Raw genomic sequence first — 12,039 nt, 5'->3', positions numbered from 1 at the left:
AGAGCTCAAAGGATTCAGCGCCTCTCACTTTGAAAGGCCGGTCTTACGGAGATTTGTCTTCCCCATCTGTGGCCTGCCTCCCTCCTGGGAAAGTCCGTTTCCGGCCCCGCGGGCGCCCTGGTCGGCTCGGCCCCTCGGCCGCCCCTTCGCCTTCCTGCTTTCCTGTCTTCTTCCCTGGGGCCTCTTCTAGCCTTCAGTTGTGAAGTGTGTCCTGCCAGTCTTCCGGTGGTTTTCCAGGCTATTTACACTGACAGGGGTGTTGTCTAGTTGTAGTCCTGGGACTGGGTGAGCTCAGGGTCCTCTTACTCCATCTTCCCAGCCAGCCAGTTTTCGCTCAGAAGTCTGCGGCACTGACCTCTGTAGCGCTACCTTGCCCCCCCCACCCCCCGCCTCTTTTTGCATGGAGGATCTTCTTCCTTTCACTTTCAGTCTGTATTATCTTTAGGTTTGGAGGGAGTATCTGGTAGGCAACATGCAGATGGGTCTTGTTGTTTTTTAACCCATTCAGTCACCTTTTGTCTTTTGATTGGAACATTTAGTCTCTTTACATTTAAAGTAATTGTTGATAAGCATGTCCTTATGCCATTTTATTGTTTCCTGGTTAATGTAGTTTCCTGGTTTTGTTTTGTTGTTTTCTGCACTCCACTAGGTGTGGAGCCTGATGTGGGGCTCCGTCTCACAACCCTGAGATCATGACCGAAGCCGAAATTAGGAGTCGCATGCTCAAGTGACTGAGCCCCACTTCCTTCTTTCCTTGCTCTCTGTCCTTGTGATTTGATGACATTCTTTCGAGTTGTGCTTGAATTCTTCTTTATTTTTTGTGTATCACTTACAGGTTTTCGGTTTGTGGTTCATATATAATAACATCCTCTGTGTGTGTGTGTGTATAATATGTAGATGATATGTTAGTCTATGTAAGTAAGTAAGATAATGGTCATTGAAGTTCAAACACATTCTAAAACCACATTTTCTATGTGCCTTGTCCATGTTTTATGTATATGATGTCATATTTTACATGGTTGTGTATCCTTTAGTTATTGTAGATATAATTGATGTTACTACTTTTGTGTCTGAATGAACATACTAGCTTATAAGTGATCTCGTACTTTTACTATATTTTGCTTTCACCAGTGAAATTTTCCCTTCATGGTTTTATTCTAGTTATGGACTTTTCTGCTTAAAGAAGTACCTTTAACATTTCTTATAAGGCTGGTTTAGCAGTGGAACTTTTAAAAATTTCGCTGGGAAACTGTATCTCTCCTTCAATTCTGAATAACGTTGCTGGGTAGAATAGTCTTGGTTTTAGGTTTTCCTTTCAGCACTTTTAATATAGCATGCCGCTCGCATCTGGCCTGCAGTGTCTGGTGAATCGTCAGCTCATAGTCTTATGGAGTTTCCCTGTGTATGGAACTAGCTGCTTTTCTCTTGCTGCTTTTAAGATTTTATCTTTGATTTGATATTTTAATTAGTGTATGTCTTGGTGTAGACCTTCTTGGATTCATTTGTTTGTGGCGTCCTGGACCTGGCTGCCTGTTTTCCTTCCCCAGAGTTTTCTGCCTCTTTCTCTCTTCTCTTGGGATCCCTCTAAAACAAAGGTTAGTACAGTTGATATTGCAGAGTTCCCTAGCCTTCTTTTTAAAATTCTTTTTTGCACAGCTTCAGTGGTTTCCACTACCCCGTCTTCTGGTTGGGTGAGCTGTTCTTCCGCGCCGCCTGACACGCTCTTGGTTCTCTAGCGTGGTTTTCATTTCAGTAATTTGTCCGATCTCACTGGCTCTTTGTTCTGTTTGCTACTTGTCCGTTAGAGTTCTCAGTGTATCCACTCTGGTCGCAAGTCTGAGCATCTTTATGACCATTACTTGGAACTTTTATCAAGTGAATTGCTTGTCTGTTTCGCTTAGCTCCTTTCCTGAGGTTTGTCTTCTTTCCTTGTCTCATTTTGTCTGTTTCTGTGTATTGGGTGGGTCGGTTGCATCTCCTAGTCTTGAAAGCAGTGGCCTTATGTAGAAGTCATCCCGTGGGGCCCAGTAGCCAAGTCCCTTTGGTCACGGAGACCCAGCACTCCAGGAGGTCACGTGTGGGCTGCACGCACCCTCCTGTTGTGACTGGGCCATGACTGCTAAGGAGGCACTGGGGGATAGAGCCGGCCCCCGGCACGGTGTGAGACTTCGCCGCCGCGGCTGCACGCGCTCTGGTGGGCAGGGCTGGCTGCAGTGACTGGTCACCACTGCTGTGGGCACCCCGGTGTGTGGGGCTTGTTCCCTGCGTGGCCGGCTGCCAGGCTGCAGCTGCTCTGAGCGTGCTGACGGGGGTTGGGGGGGGCGGGGGGGCGGCTGCTTCCTGGTGCAGGTGCTGGGAGGCCTCGCTGCAACTGTTGTGTGTGTGCTGGGGGGCAGGGCGTGGGCCCTCTCCCCCGCTCCCTGGGGCGGGGTGCTAGGAAGGGGCTGCCTGCTGGGCCTGGCGTGGTGGGAGCCGGGGGAGCCTGCTGAGACAGGTCCACAGGGGAGCACCAGGGCTGCGGGAGGGGTGAGGGCAAGGTAGACGGAGGGTTTCCCGCCGCGGTTTCCCCGCAGCTCTGGCCAGTGAAGCCCGGGGGAGGTCAAGAGCAGCTGTGTACACCAGCATGTCTTTCCGTGGGGCATCCACAGGTCATACTCCTCCAGCACTTCCCTTATAATTAGTCCATAAGTCTTCCCGTCTAAGCCAGACCCCGAACTGCTGCCTCGGCGCTGGTTCTTGAACCCAGTCATGTAGGGTCCTGGCCCTTTAAGAGTGGAGTCTCCGTCTCCTGTTGCCCTCCAAGTCTCCCAGGGAGAAGTCCTGTTGATTTGCGAGCCAGAGGTTATGGTGGCTCATCTCCTCAGTGACCTCCAGGCTCGGGAGTGCCCTATTTGGGATCTGACCCCCTCCTCCGGGAAGCCCTCCATGCCTGTGTATCCCTCTCGCTCAGGCGTGACCACCGCGCTAGCTGATTCTCAGCTGCATCTTTGCGGCCGCTGCCCTTCTGAGTGTGTTTCTGTCTGTAGCTGTGCAGGAGCTGGGCTGCTAGTGCCGAGGTCATTCTCCGAGTTGGCTGCATCTTCAGTGTCTGTGGCGGGAGAGAGCCCAGCGCCCTCCCACGCCGCCATCTTCCCTGCGGTCTCGGTGCGCTGCTGTGCTGCTCACCTCTCCTCGCGTTTGGAATCTCGAGTGGGCTGTCCATTAGAACTTCTAGAAATTGTGCTGGAGAACACAACTTAGTCCTCAGGCCAAAATGGGTCCTTGCCCTTCCTACTCAGCACACAAGAATCTGTCCTGTACTTGCTCTGACCGCACCTCTGCCAAGTCTCGTTCTCCAAAAGGCCACAGGAACGGAGGACAGAGCCGCCTGTGCACACGCGGTCGGTGGGCTTGAAACTTACGAGGCCGGCTAGGCTGGTCTTTCTAAGGCAGATCTTGGGCCCTGCCTAGGAGTATTTATCTTGTGAAAATATCAGCCCAAGAACATCAGAGCATAAAAAATGCAAGGCTAGAGAAGTGAACATGGCATGCATGATGAGCAGGCTGTGCACTCGCCTTTACGGCTCAATGAGTAAAACTGCTCGTTGGTTAGATCAACAAGTCGCCCTGATAGGAGGGTGTCTAGGACAGAAATTCCTCCTCTACTCCGCTACACGGAAGAGAAGAGTGAGATTGGCTGTTTTCTGGGCCAAGGAGAAAACACAAGGGAAGAGCTTGCTGGAATGGCAACGAATTGAGCAGGAAGATATGACGGAGGAGGGTCCGCAGGTCTGCACGCCAACAGCTCGGCAAAAGTGGCTGCAAACTTTCAGCAGCTCAGAATCAGAATCATTTTTAAAAATTCCCAGTCTCCTGGTTTGCAACTGAACAAATCTGTTCAGGGGGCTCGGAAAGGATGAGCTCTGGGTATCTACCGCTCCTCACCGTCCCTGTCGGCACAGCGCCAAGAGGCCCGGGCCTGCTTCTCAAAACACTTCTCGCTACAAGCCAGTGCGAAGTTAGAGTATTACAACAAAAGTTAGAGCGTTACAACCTGGTCAACAGGCCAGGGGGAAGTCTGTCGTCAGAACTGTTCAAAATTACCGGACTGTTAAAAAATCACTTTCACATGATGTCTAATTCAGATTTTCCAGGGTTTTCAAATACTAACGATAGGGAATTCTTTACCATAGGTGACACCTGAAATGTTTGATCTGCCATAACCTAGTCAAAATTGATATATTTCCCTTAGGTGGGAAAAATCAGACTCAAGGAAAGACTGAAATTCTTGAATTGTGATGATGATTTAATACTTGTGAAGACATGGTTACTCTCCCATAGCCAAATAAAGCATCAGACAGAATTACATAAAAGTAATTACGATCAAGAATTTATTTCCGTTTTCATCTTTAGAAATAAAAAGGCCTAAAAAAACCAAAAAAAGTTGCAAAAATGATAAAATGTAATTTTGCTATATCCTAATCACTTAAATGTGTTCTGTAAATTTCAAGTAAAATAATATAAAAATATATTTTCAACTCTTTATAGAATGAAAAAAAAAAAACCACAATAATCATTAAATACTCTTCCATTTCCTTTACTCCTCCCACGGATGAATTCACAAATATATAAAAACTGATGTACATTTACATTCTGAAGTACAAAGCTCCAACAGCCAAGTGGCTGTGTAGTTTATGTCAAGTGCAAAGCAGGTGTTTTGTATCTACTTGCTATGGAAAGCAGAGTAAAGGCTCAATGGAAAATAATCATTAAACACTGATTAGTTTTAAGAACAATGCTGCTGTCAAAATGCACAACAGTACTTCTCTTTAGTGATCACGTACTTCTCTTTTATAGGGGAGCACAGCTTTCAGGCGTAAATCTGCCAGAGGCTCTCTCTGAAGAGCTGTGAAGCGGTGTCACTTCAGACCTAAATCATCAGTAACCTCCTCACAAGCCAGGAGAGGACGGTTTTCCTTTCTTCCCCCCGTGTGGTCAGTCTCATTCCTAAGGAAGGTCTGACGTAGCAGAGGAGAGTTTCACAAGCCGCTAGCGGAGCTCGGTGCAGTGTCAGCTAAAGCCCCCACCTCTGATGTGGATGGTTTCGTTCAATCCGTGTTCTACCAACTTGATGTCTTCTAAGTCATCTTTTATGATGCTGATCAGGTGGCTGAGGCCTTCCTGTTGTTGTTTTAAATGCTAGAAGAAATTTAGAAATAGATTAATGTAGTAATCTATTAAGCTGCAAATTGCCCACAGGAATAAGGACTTTTTTCCATTCTTTTACTGGCAATACAGCCCTAAAACGGCCGCTCCCAGCGCACACGCGCCCCAACAGCCGCCCTCCGTCTTCTGCGACCACACTTCTATGATCTAGACAAACGCGCTGTGAAAAACAAGATCACATGACTATCCGCAACAGAAATTTTACAGAAGACGCAGATTTTATATTAAATCTGAATGCAAGAAAGTACCCAAACACGGATGACTGGCACACTCCTCGCTCTGTAAACGGAGTTTTCCGGTTTCGAGTATCCAGCACGTGACGGCAGTGGTACCCACAGCAGCTGACAACTTCAGGTATCCAGGTGTTAAGACAGTTCTTAGAGCCTCGCGGTTACTAAATAAGTTACTTAACATTCCTTTAGGCACCCTTTGGTGCTGCAGATAAAACAGCTGAGATGCAGGTTAAGAAACCTGGTTAACTTCCTCAGCTAGGTGATGAGATGTGACTTAATCCCAAAACAAACACTGCTTTTTGTGGTTTCGGCTAGGTGCTTCCGTTACTCCATTACTCCAGATACTGCCTAAACTCTTCAGTACAGTTCTTTACCTCAACAGCCTGAAGTCATTCTCCGCTAATTTTCCTGTAGATACTTACGATGGGATATAATCAAGTGTGTCTGTACCTAAGTTCCCAAGAATCCAGGGCCCAAACTGGCCTTTAGCTGTATAAAATGACAATATCCATTCCAAAGCACATAATAAAACGGGATTTGTGGATGACAATTTTAACTATCGAAAATCCTCCGGGCCCTGCCAACAGTCCCACTCAGTATGTTCTATAAAATTTACCATTTTTCTATCTTTAGATATAATTTGATTTAATGAAAAATAACCACGGACTGTATTTATACTGGAGAAAATAAAGCTAGAGCAGTACTTTCCCAAAATTTTCAAACCAGATGAGCCTAAAAATGGAGCGGTTGTGGCCACCCCAGCCTCCACCTAGGTCCCCTGAGGGCTGAGAGGATCCGTAACTGGACCTAGTCACAATTTCTGTGGCGTACAAGCTGGGAATCCAGGACACAGAGCACTTACTTCCCAGACTTCAATGTTCATACAAATCACCGACCTTAAATGAAGTGTAGGTGAAGCAGGTACAGAGGAAGGACTGAGCGGATGCAGAAGCTAATGTCTTCTCAAGTGCTGCCGCCGCCGCCGCCACCACCTACCACTGAAATACGAGGGTCTAGGGAACTTTCTGCCTCTACTAACTGAATTCATCTTTTATTATAAAATATAAAAAACATGGAAATATCCATTTTAACCATTCTTCAAAGTATACAGTTCAGCAGCATTAAGTTTATGCACATTATATAAAACTCTACCTTTAGAACTTTCCTCTTCCCAAATAAATCTGTACCTCATAAATACGCGTTCCTCACTCCCTCGCCGCCGGCCGCCGGTGACCGCCATTCTACCGTGAGCTGCACTAGGTATCCTGCAATGTGTCCTTTTAAACTGACTTATTTCACTTGCCCTAACATTTTCAGGATTCATCCATGTTGCAGGGGGTGTCAGAATTTCCTCTGCTCTTAAGGCTGAGTGATCTCCGACAAGGTACATACACTGTATCTGGCTTATTCATCGGTCTGTGGACACCCGGTCCCTCCACACTGTGGCTGCGGGGAGGACCGCCAGGAACACAGGAGCGCAGCGTCGCGGTCCCGGCTCTCGGCTCCTCCAGGGGGACATCCAGAAGCAGCACTGCGCGCTCATATGGTCCGCAGAGGCTTAGTTTTTTGAAAAACTTTCCCACAGCAGTCACACCGTTTGACATCACCACCAGCGGCGCGCGAGGGCTGTATTTCCGTCCCATCTTTGTCAACGCTTCTGTTTCTTTTGGGCAGCAGCGAGCCTAAAGGTGTGAAGTGACTTCCCCTTTCTAAAAGGCGCGGTGCACTTACCTGCTTGATTTCTCGTAGCAGATCTGCATCTATGTAGTACCTCTCCTCAGATTTGACTGCGCCAAAATGATTCTGCATCCTGATTTGGGACATCAGTTCATTTAGTCGGCCCTAAACATAAGACCAAATCCAATTACAACTGCTAACCACAGGTTTTGTTGGTGGTTTTAAGATCTCTTTGAGAGAGTGTGTGTGCCCGTGTGTTGGGGAGGGTGTTGCAGAAGGAGAGGGAGGGAGTGTCAGGGAGACTCCCCACCGAGCAGGGCGCCTGCCGCGGGGCTCAGCTGCATGACCCTGAGATCATCAGCTGACAATCCAGAGCTGGGCATCTGACTGACTGAGTCACCCAGGCAGCCCAAGAGAATCTTCTTTTCTGAACAGGATGGTACCACTCTAGTAAGTTGTCTCATTCTCCCTCTGTTACTAACACGATTACGTTAACACTAACACAGGCCAAAGCCAACATTAAGAATCTCCTTTAGTAAGGAAGTTTGACTAAAGATGACAAAATATTTTAATAATTACCACTATATAAAATTCCTTTTTTTTTTTTTAAGATTTTTAATTTATTTATTTGAAAGATCACAAGTAGGCAGAGAGGCAGGCAGAGAGAGAGGAGGAAGCAGGCTCCCTGTTCAGCAGAGAGCCTGACGCTGGGCTCGATCCCAGAACCCTGGGATCATGACCTGAGCCGAAGACAGAGGCTTTAACCCACTGAGCCACCCAGGCGCCCCCAAATTGCTCTTTTTGAAGACTAAATTCTAGCTTTATGGGCTCACAAATGCCTACCTTAAACTGGGTGGGTGCGTTCAGTTCACACTGAATTGTGTCCAGCTGAACTCGCAACTGCTCCTCGTCCGCCTGGATGGCGTACCCGCTCTTTCTCTGGATTTCCTGTTTGATCAGGACCTGTGTGAAGAAAAGCCACCAGCAATACCAACAGAATCATGGTTCTCTTTAGTCATGCAAGTAATTTTATTGCAGTCAGTTGCTGAAAGAAACCAGCTCAACAATACACTCACAATATAGCAGGAATCTTCACAGTTCAAGATTTGAATCAGGTTTGCGCATCTTTACTTGGTGGTCTGCTTTAGTATACTGATACATGCCTCTAATTTGTTGTTAATGCCTGCATAATTTTTCATGCATCAATGACCAATAACTAATTTAGTTATTTCTCTTACTGAGACGTATATATGTTGTCTCTAGTTTTGATATTATAAATATTTTTATATCTATAGATTTGCTTATATAGACCCGCCCACCCCCAAGAATGAAATTGCTGGGTTTAAAAGCATGTTTTTAGTCTAACGGAAGCTAAATTGTTTCACAAGCAATTTAGATTCCTAGGCCACATGAAAGTAGCCCTTTCCCCACATTCCAATCAGCAGTAAGTTGTTTAAATTTTCCCCAAACAAGTATAAATGGAGCCCACGTTTTTTCTATAATCTGCCCTTTCCTGAAAATTAAAGAAACATCTTTTAATAGTGAAGAACTACTTTGCATTTGCTCTTCTGTGAACTGCCTTTACACATTCTTTGCCCATATTTCAGTTGGGTTTTTTGGCCAAAACTGAAGTATCTCTTTGTATAGTATGAATAATTAGTGCCAACTGCAAATTCCATTTTTTCTGGTATCTGTCACACGACCATTGACAAATGGCTCTGGCACCTTTTGCTACAGAAAATTTTCTAATTATGTAGCTAATTTGGTTTTATAGTTCCTGGCTTTCTGGCCAAAAATCTCTCCAGTCCCTAGGGCTGTACATGTAGCGCCATAAACTTCTTAGAGTTCAATCTCTCTCATCCACTCGTTTTTATCTGTGGTAAAACACACAGTCTGTTTCCTCCCTAGAGGGCCAGTTACTCTAGCATTATTTATTACATAAACCTACGGAACTGAAATATCACCACTTGTCATACTAAATGTTACGTTATACTGGCATCTATTTCTGGATCTCTGTTCTGTTCCATTGATCTTTTTTGTCCAATCCTATGCCAATCCCACACTGATTTGTTACAAAACCTTTAAAACGGGTTCTAAAATCTGACAAGTCCCCTTCACTATTTTGTTTAGCCAAAAGCTATTGCCAAAACCTATTCTTTATGAACTGAAAGATTTTAATTAGGGCTTTAAAAGTTGTATTTTTTAATCTTATAAAATGAACAGTAAGTCGCACCTAAGAGGTTTATATGTCTGTTTGTAAAGACTTTATTTCACATTTTTTACTTTCCTCATAAATTTATTCCTAAGTATAATTTTTTCATCATAGTAAATGGAATATTTTCCTATTTCCACTAGCAGTAAAAAGGAATTTTGGTTTTTGTACCTTTACCTTGTATCTAGCCATCTTACCATACTGTCTTTTTCCCTGAGTTTTCCTGATACACAATCATGTCATTAGCAAAAAGAAAATCTTTTCCAATGTTTAGGTTAGTTACTTACCTTTATATTTTTATGAAAACCTCCAAGATAACACAATAATAATAGTTTCTGAAATGTGATTTTAGTGCTTTCTTTGAATTGGTGCTAACAATCTTTTTCATATTTTCTTCTTTAATGTGTTGATCATGATAAATTATATGCTGATAGATAATTATATGCTGATTTCCTGTTATAAACCAACCCCACATTCCTGAAATAAACCTCACTCAGTCACAGTATATTCTTATAGGATTTGATTAGTAGTTGGAATCATTTTGCTTCTATTTCATTTAAACTACTGCACTTCTGTTGTTTTAGGTTAGATTTACTGAGGTCTAATCCACATAGAACAAAATCCACCCACTTGAGGTGTACAGTTACTAGGAATCTTGATAAAGTCATGTTACCATGGCCCTAGTCAAGACACAGAACCTTTCCCTCACCTCCTTGTAGTTACTCCTCTCCCTGACTACCCGCCCTAGCAACGATGGATCTGTTATCCGTCTCTAGTTTTGCTTTTTGCATGACACCATAAAAACAGAATCATGTCATATGTAGCCTTTAAATCTGGCTGCTTTCACTCAGCAAAATTTGTGTATTTATTAGACATATCTGTTACTAGATTTTTATTTTGGGGTACCAAAACCAGATGTAAAATAGCCTGGCTGCTCTGGAAAACAGTTTTTAGCAGTTCTTCAAAATGTTAAAGAGTTACCACATGATCAAGTAATTCCAATGGTAGGCTTATGGGCCCACAAAAAATGAAAGCATACATTCACACAAACATTTGTACACAAATTTCAACAGCAACATTCATAATAACCAAACAGGGGAAACAACCAAAATGTTCATCAATTGATGAACAGATTAAAAATATGGTATATTTTTATGTAGTATGACATACTACAACACAGATGAACCTTGAAAACATTATGCTACATGAAAGCAGCCAGTCACAAAAGATCGTACATCTCCTGTTCCATTCACATGACGTGTCCAGAACAGGCAAATCCGTAGCGACAGGAAGCGGCTGCCTAGGGCTGGGAGTTCTGGATGAAATGGGAAGTGACTGCTAGCAGGGATGGAGTTTCTTCTTAGGGCGATGAAAATTTCAAAACTCGATTGTAACAATGATGCACAGACTAAATATACTAAAACCCACTAAACTGTATACTTTAAAAGGGTGTATTGTATGGCTGGTGAATTTTATCTCAAAGTTATTTTAAAAAATGAGGAGATGGTTTATGTATTTTTCCTACAACTTCGGAATTAGCGCTTTAGTGGTTAGAGTTCAGCAATCAAACTATCTGGCCTTGGTATTTTTCCAGGGTTGGTATTTAGTAAGTTTCTCAATTGTTTCTACAGTCTATTTAAGATGTTTGTGTCTCTGCTGATGAGTTTTTAGCAAAATTGAAATCAGCAAAATTTAGCGATTTTCTCTAGCTCCCAAATTTGTTGCCGTGAATTACAATGTAGTATCTTCTCATTCTGTTCTGTGTTATCTATAGTAATGTTTCTTTTCTCACTGCTAATTCTTCTTTTCCTTCTTCAGACTCATAAAATATTTAGCTATTTTAAAAGATCTTTTCAAAGATACAGCTTTCAATTTATTTTCTGTACTATGATTAACTTTCTGGTTTCACTCATTTCACATCTTTGTTTCTCTCTTACTAGCCTCTCTCGATGTCTAACTTTGTGAGGACTAGCTTCCTTATTTTTGCATTTGTATTTTTAAATGAAGGCTTAAAGACTATAAATTTTATTCTGCCTACAGTTCTTCCTGTATTGCACTGATTCTGGTAGGCAATGTTTCTGTCTTCATGATAGTTTACAATTTCAATTTTTGCTGATGCTCATGCTTTTATTCCCTTTTGCTAATTTTGAAGTTCTATTATTGTTTTTCATCCTCTTTTTTCATTAATGGTTATACTCCCCTTTCTAGCACTGAAAATTGAGTGTTTTTCCTACTACTTTTATGAAAACATTAGTGATCTGATACAGGCTTTCTTTGCACCAAGACGATTTATTTCTACCCTCTCAATAAAATGTGAATTTTATTTTATTATTTATTTTTAAGATTTTATTTATTTGACAGAGAGAGAGAGAGAGAGAGAGAGAGAGAGAGAGAAAGAAATCACAAGTAGACAGAGAGGCAGGCAGAGAGAGGAGGAAGCAGGCTCCCTGCTGAGCAGAGAGCCCGATGTGGGGCTCAATCCCAGGACCCTGAGATCATGACCTGAGCCGAAGGTAGAGGCTTTAACCCACTGAGCCACCCAGGTGCCCCAAAATGTGAATTTTAGAATTTATTTGCTTTCTTCACCCACTCCTGTGAGACCTCTCCTCCACTGCCTAAGTTTTACTGAGAAAAGATCAGTACTTTTCATTTTCAAATTACTATTACTTCCTTTCACTATGTTTTTCTCTATTCCAAAAAAATTCTCTATTA

General features: G+C 43.3%; 1 protein-coding gene across 2 annotated transcripts in view; it reads right to left on the bottom strand.

Moving 5' to 3' along the window:
- Positions 1–4,355: 4,355 nt before the first annotated feature.
- NUP54 (nucleoporin 54) overlaps positions 4,356–12,039 on the bottom strand; it is a 35,996-nt gene continuing 28,312 nt past the window's right edge. For both annotated transcript variants that reach the window (XM_082727004.1, XM_082727003.1), the window contains 3 exons: positions 7,959–8,078; positions 7,170–7,280; positions 4,356–5,178 (listed from right to left, as the gene is read on the bottom strand). In XM_082727004.1, the coding sequence (XP_082583130.1) occupies positions 5,050–5,178; positions 7,170–7,280; positions 7,959–8,078 (360 nt within the window). In that variant the 3' untranslated portion in view covers positions 4,356–5,049. The remainder of the gene's footprint in view (positions 5,179–7,169; positions 7,281–7,958; positions 8,079–12,039) is intronic.

The sequence above is a fragment of the Mustela nivalis genome (assembly GCF_964662115.1).
Source record: "Mustela nivalis genome assembly, chromosome: 4".
NCBI lineage: Eukaryota > Metazoa > Chordata > Mammalia > Carnivora > Mustelidae > Mustela > Mustela nivalis.
This window is presented reverse-complemented; position numbering and strand designations above follow the sequence as displayed.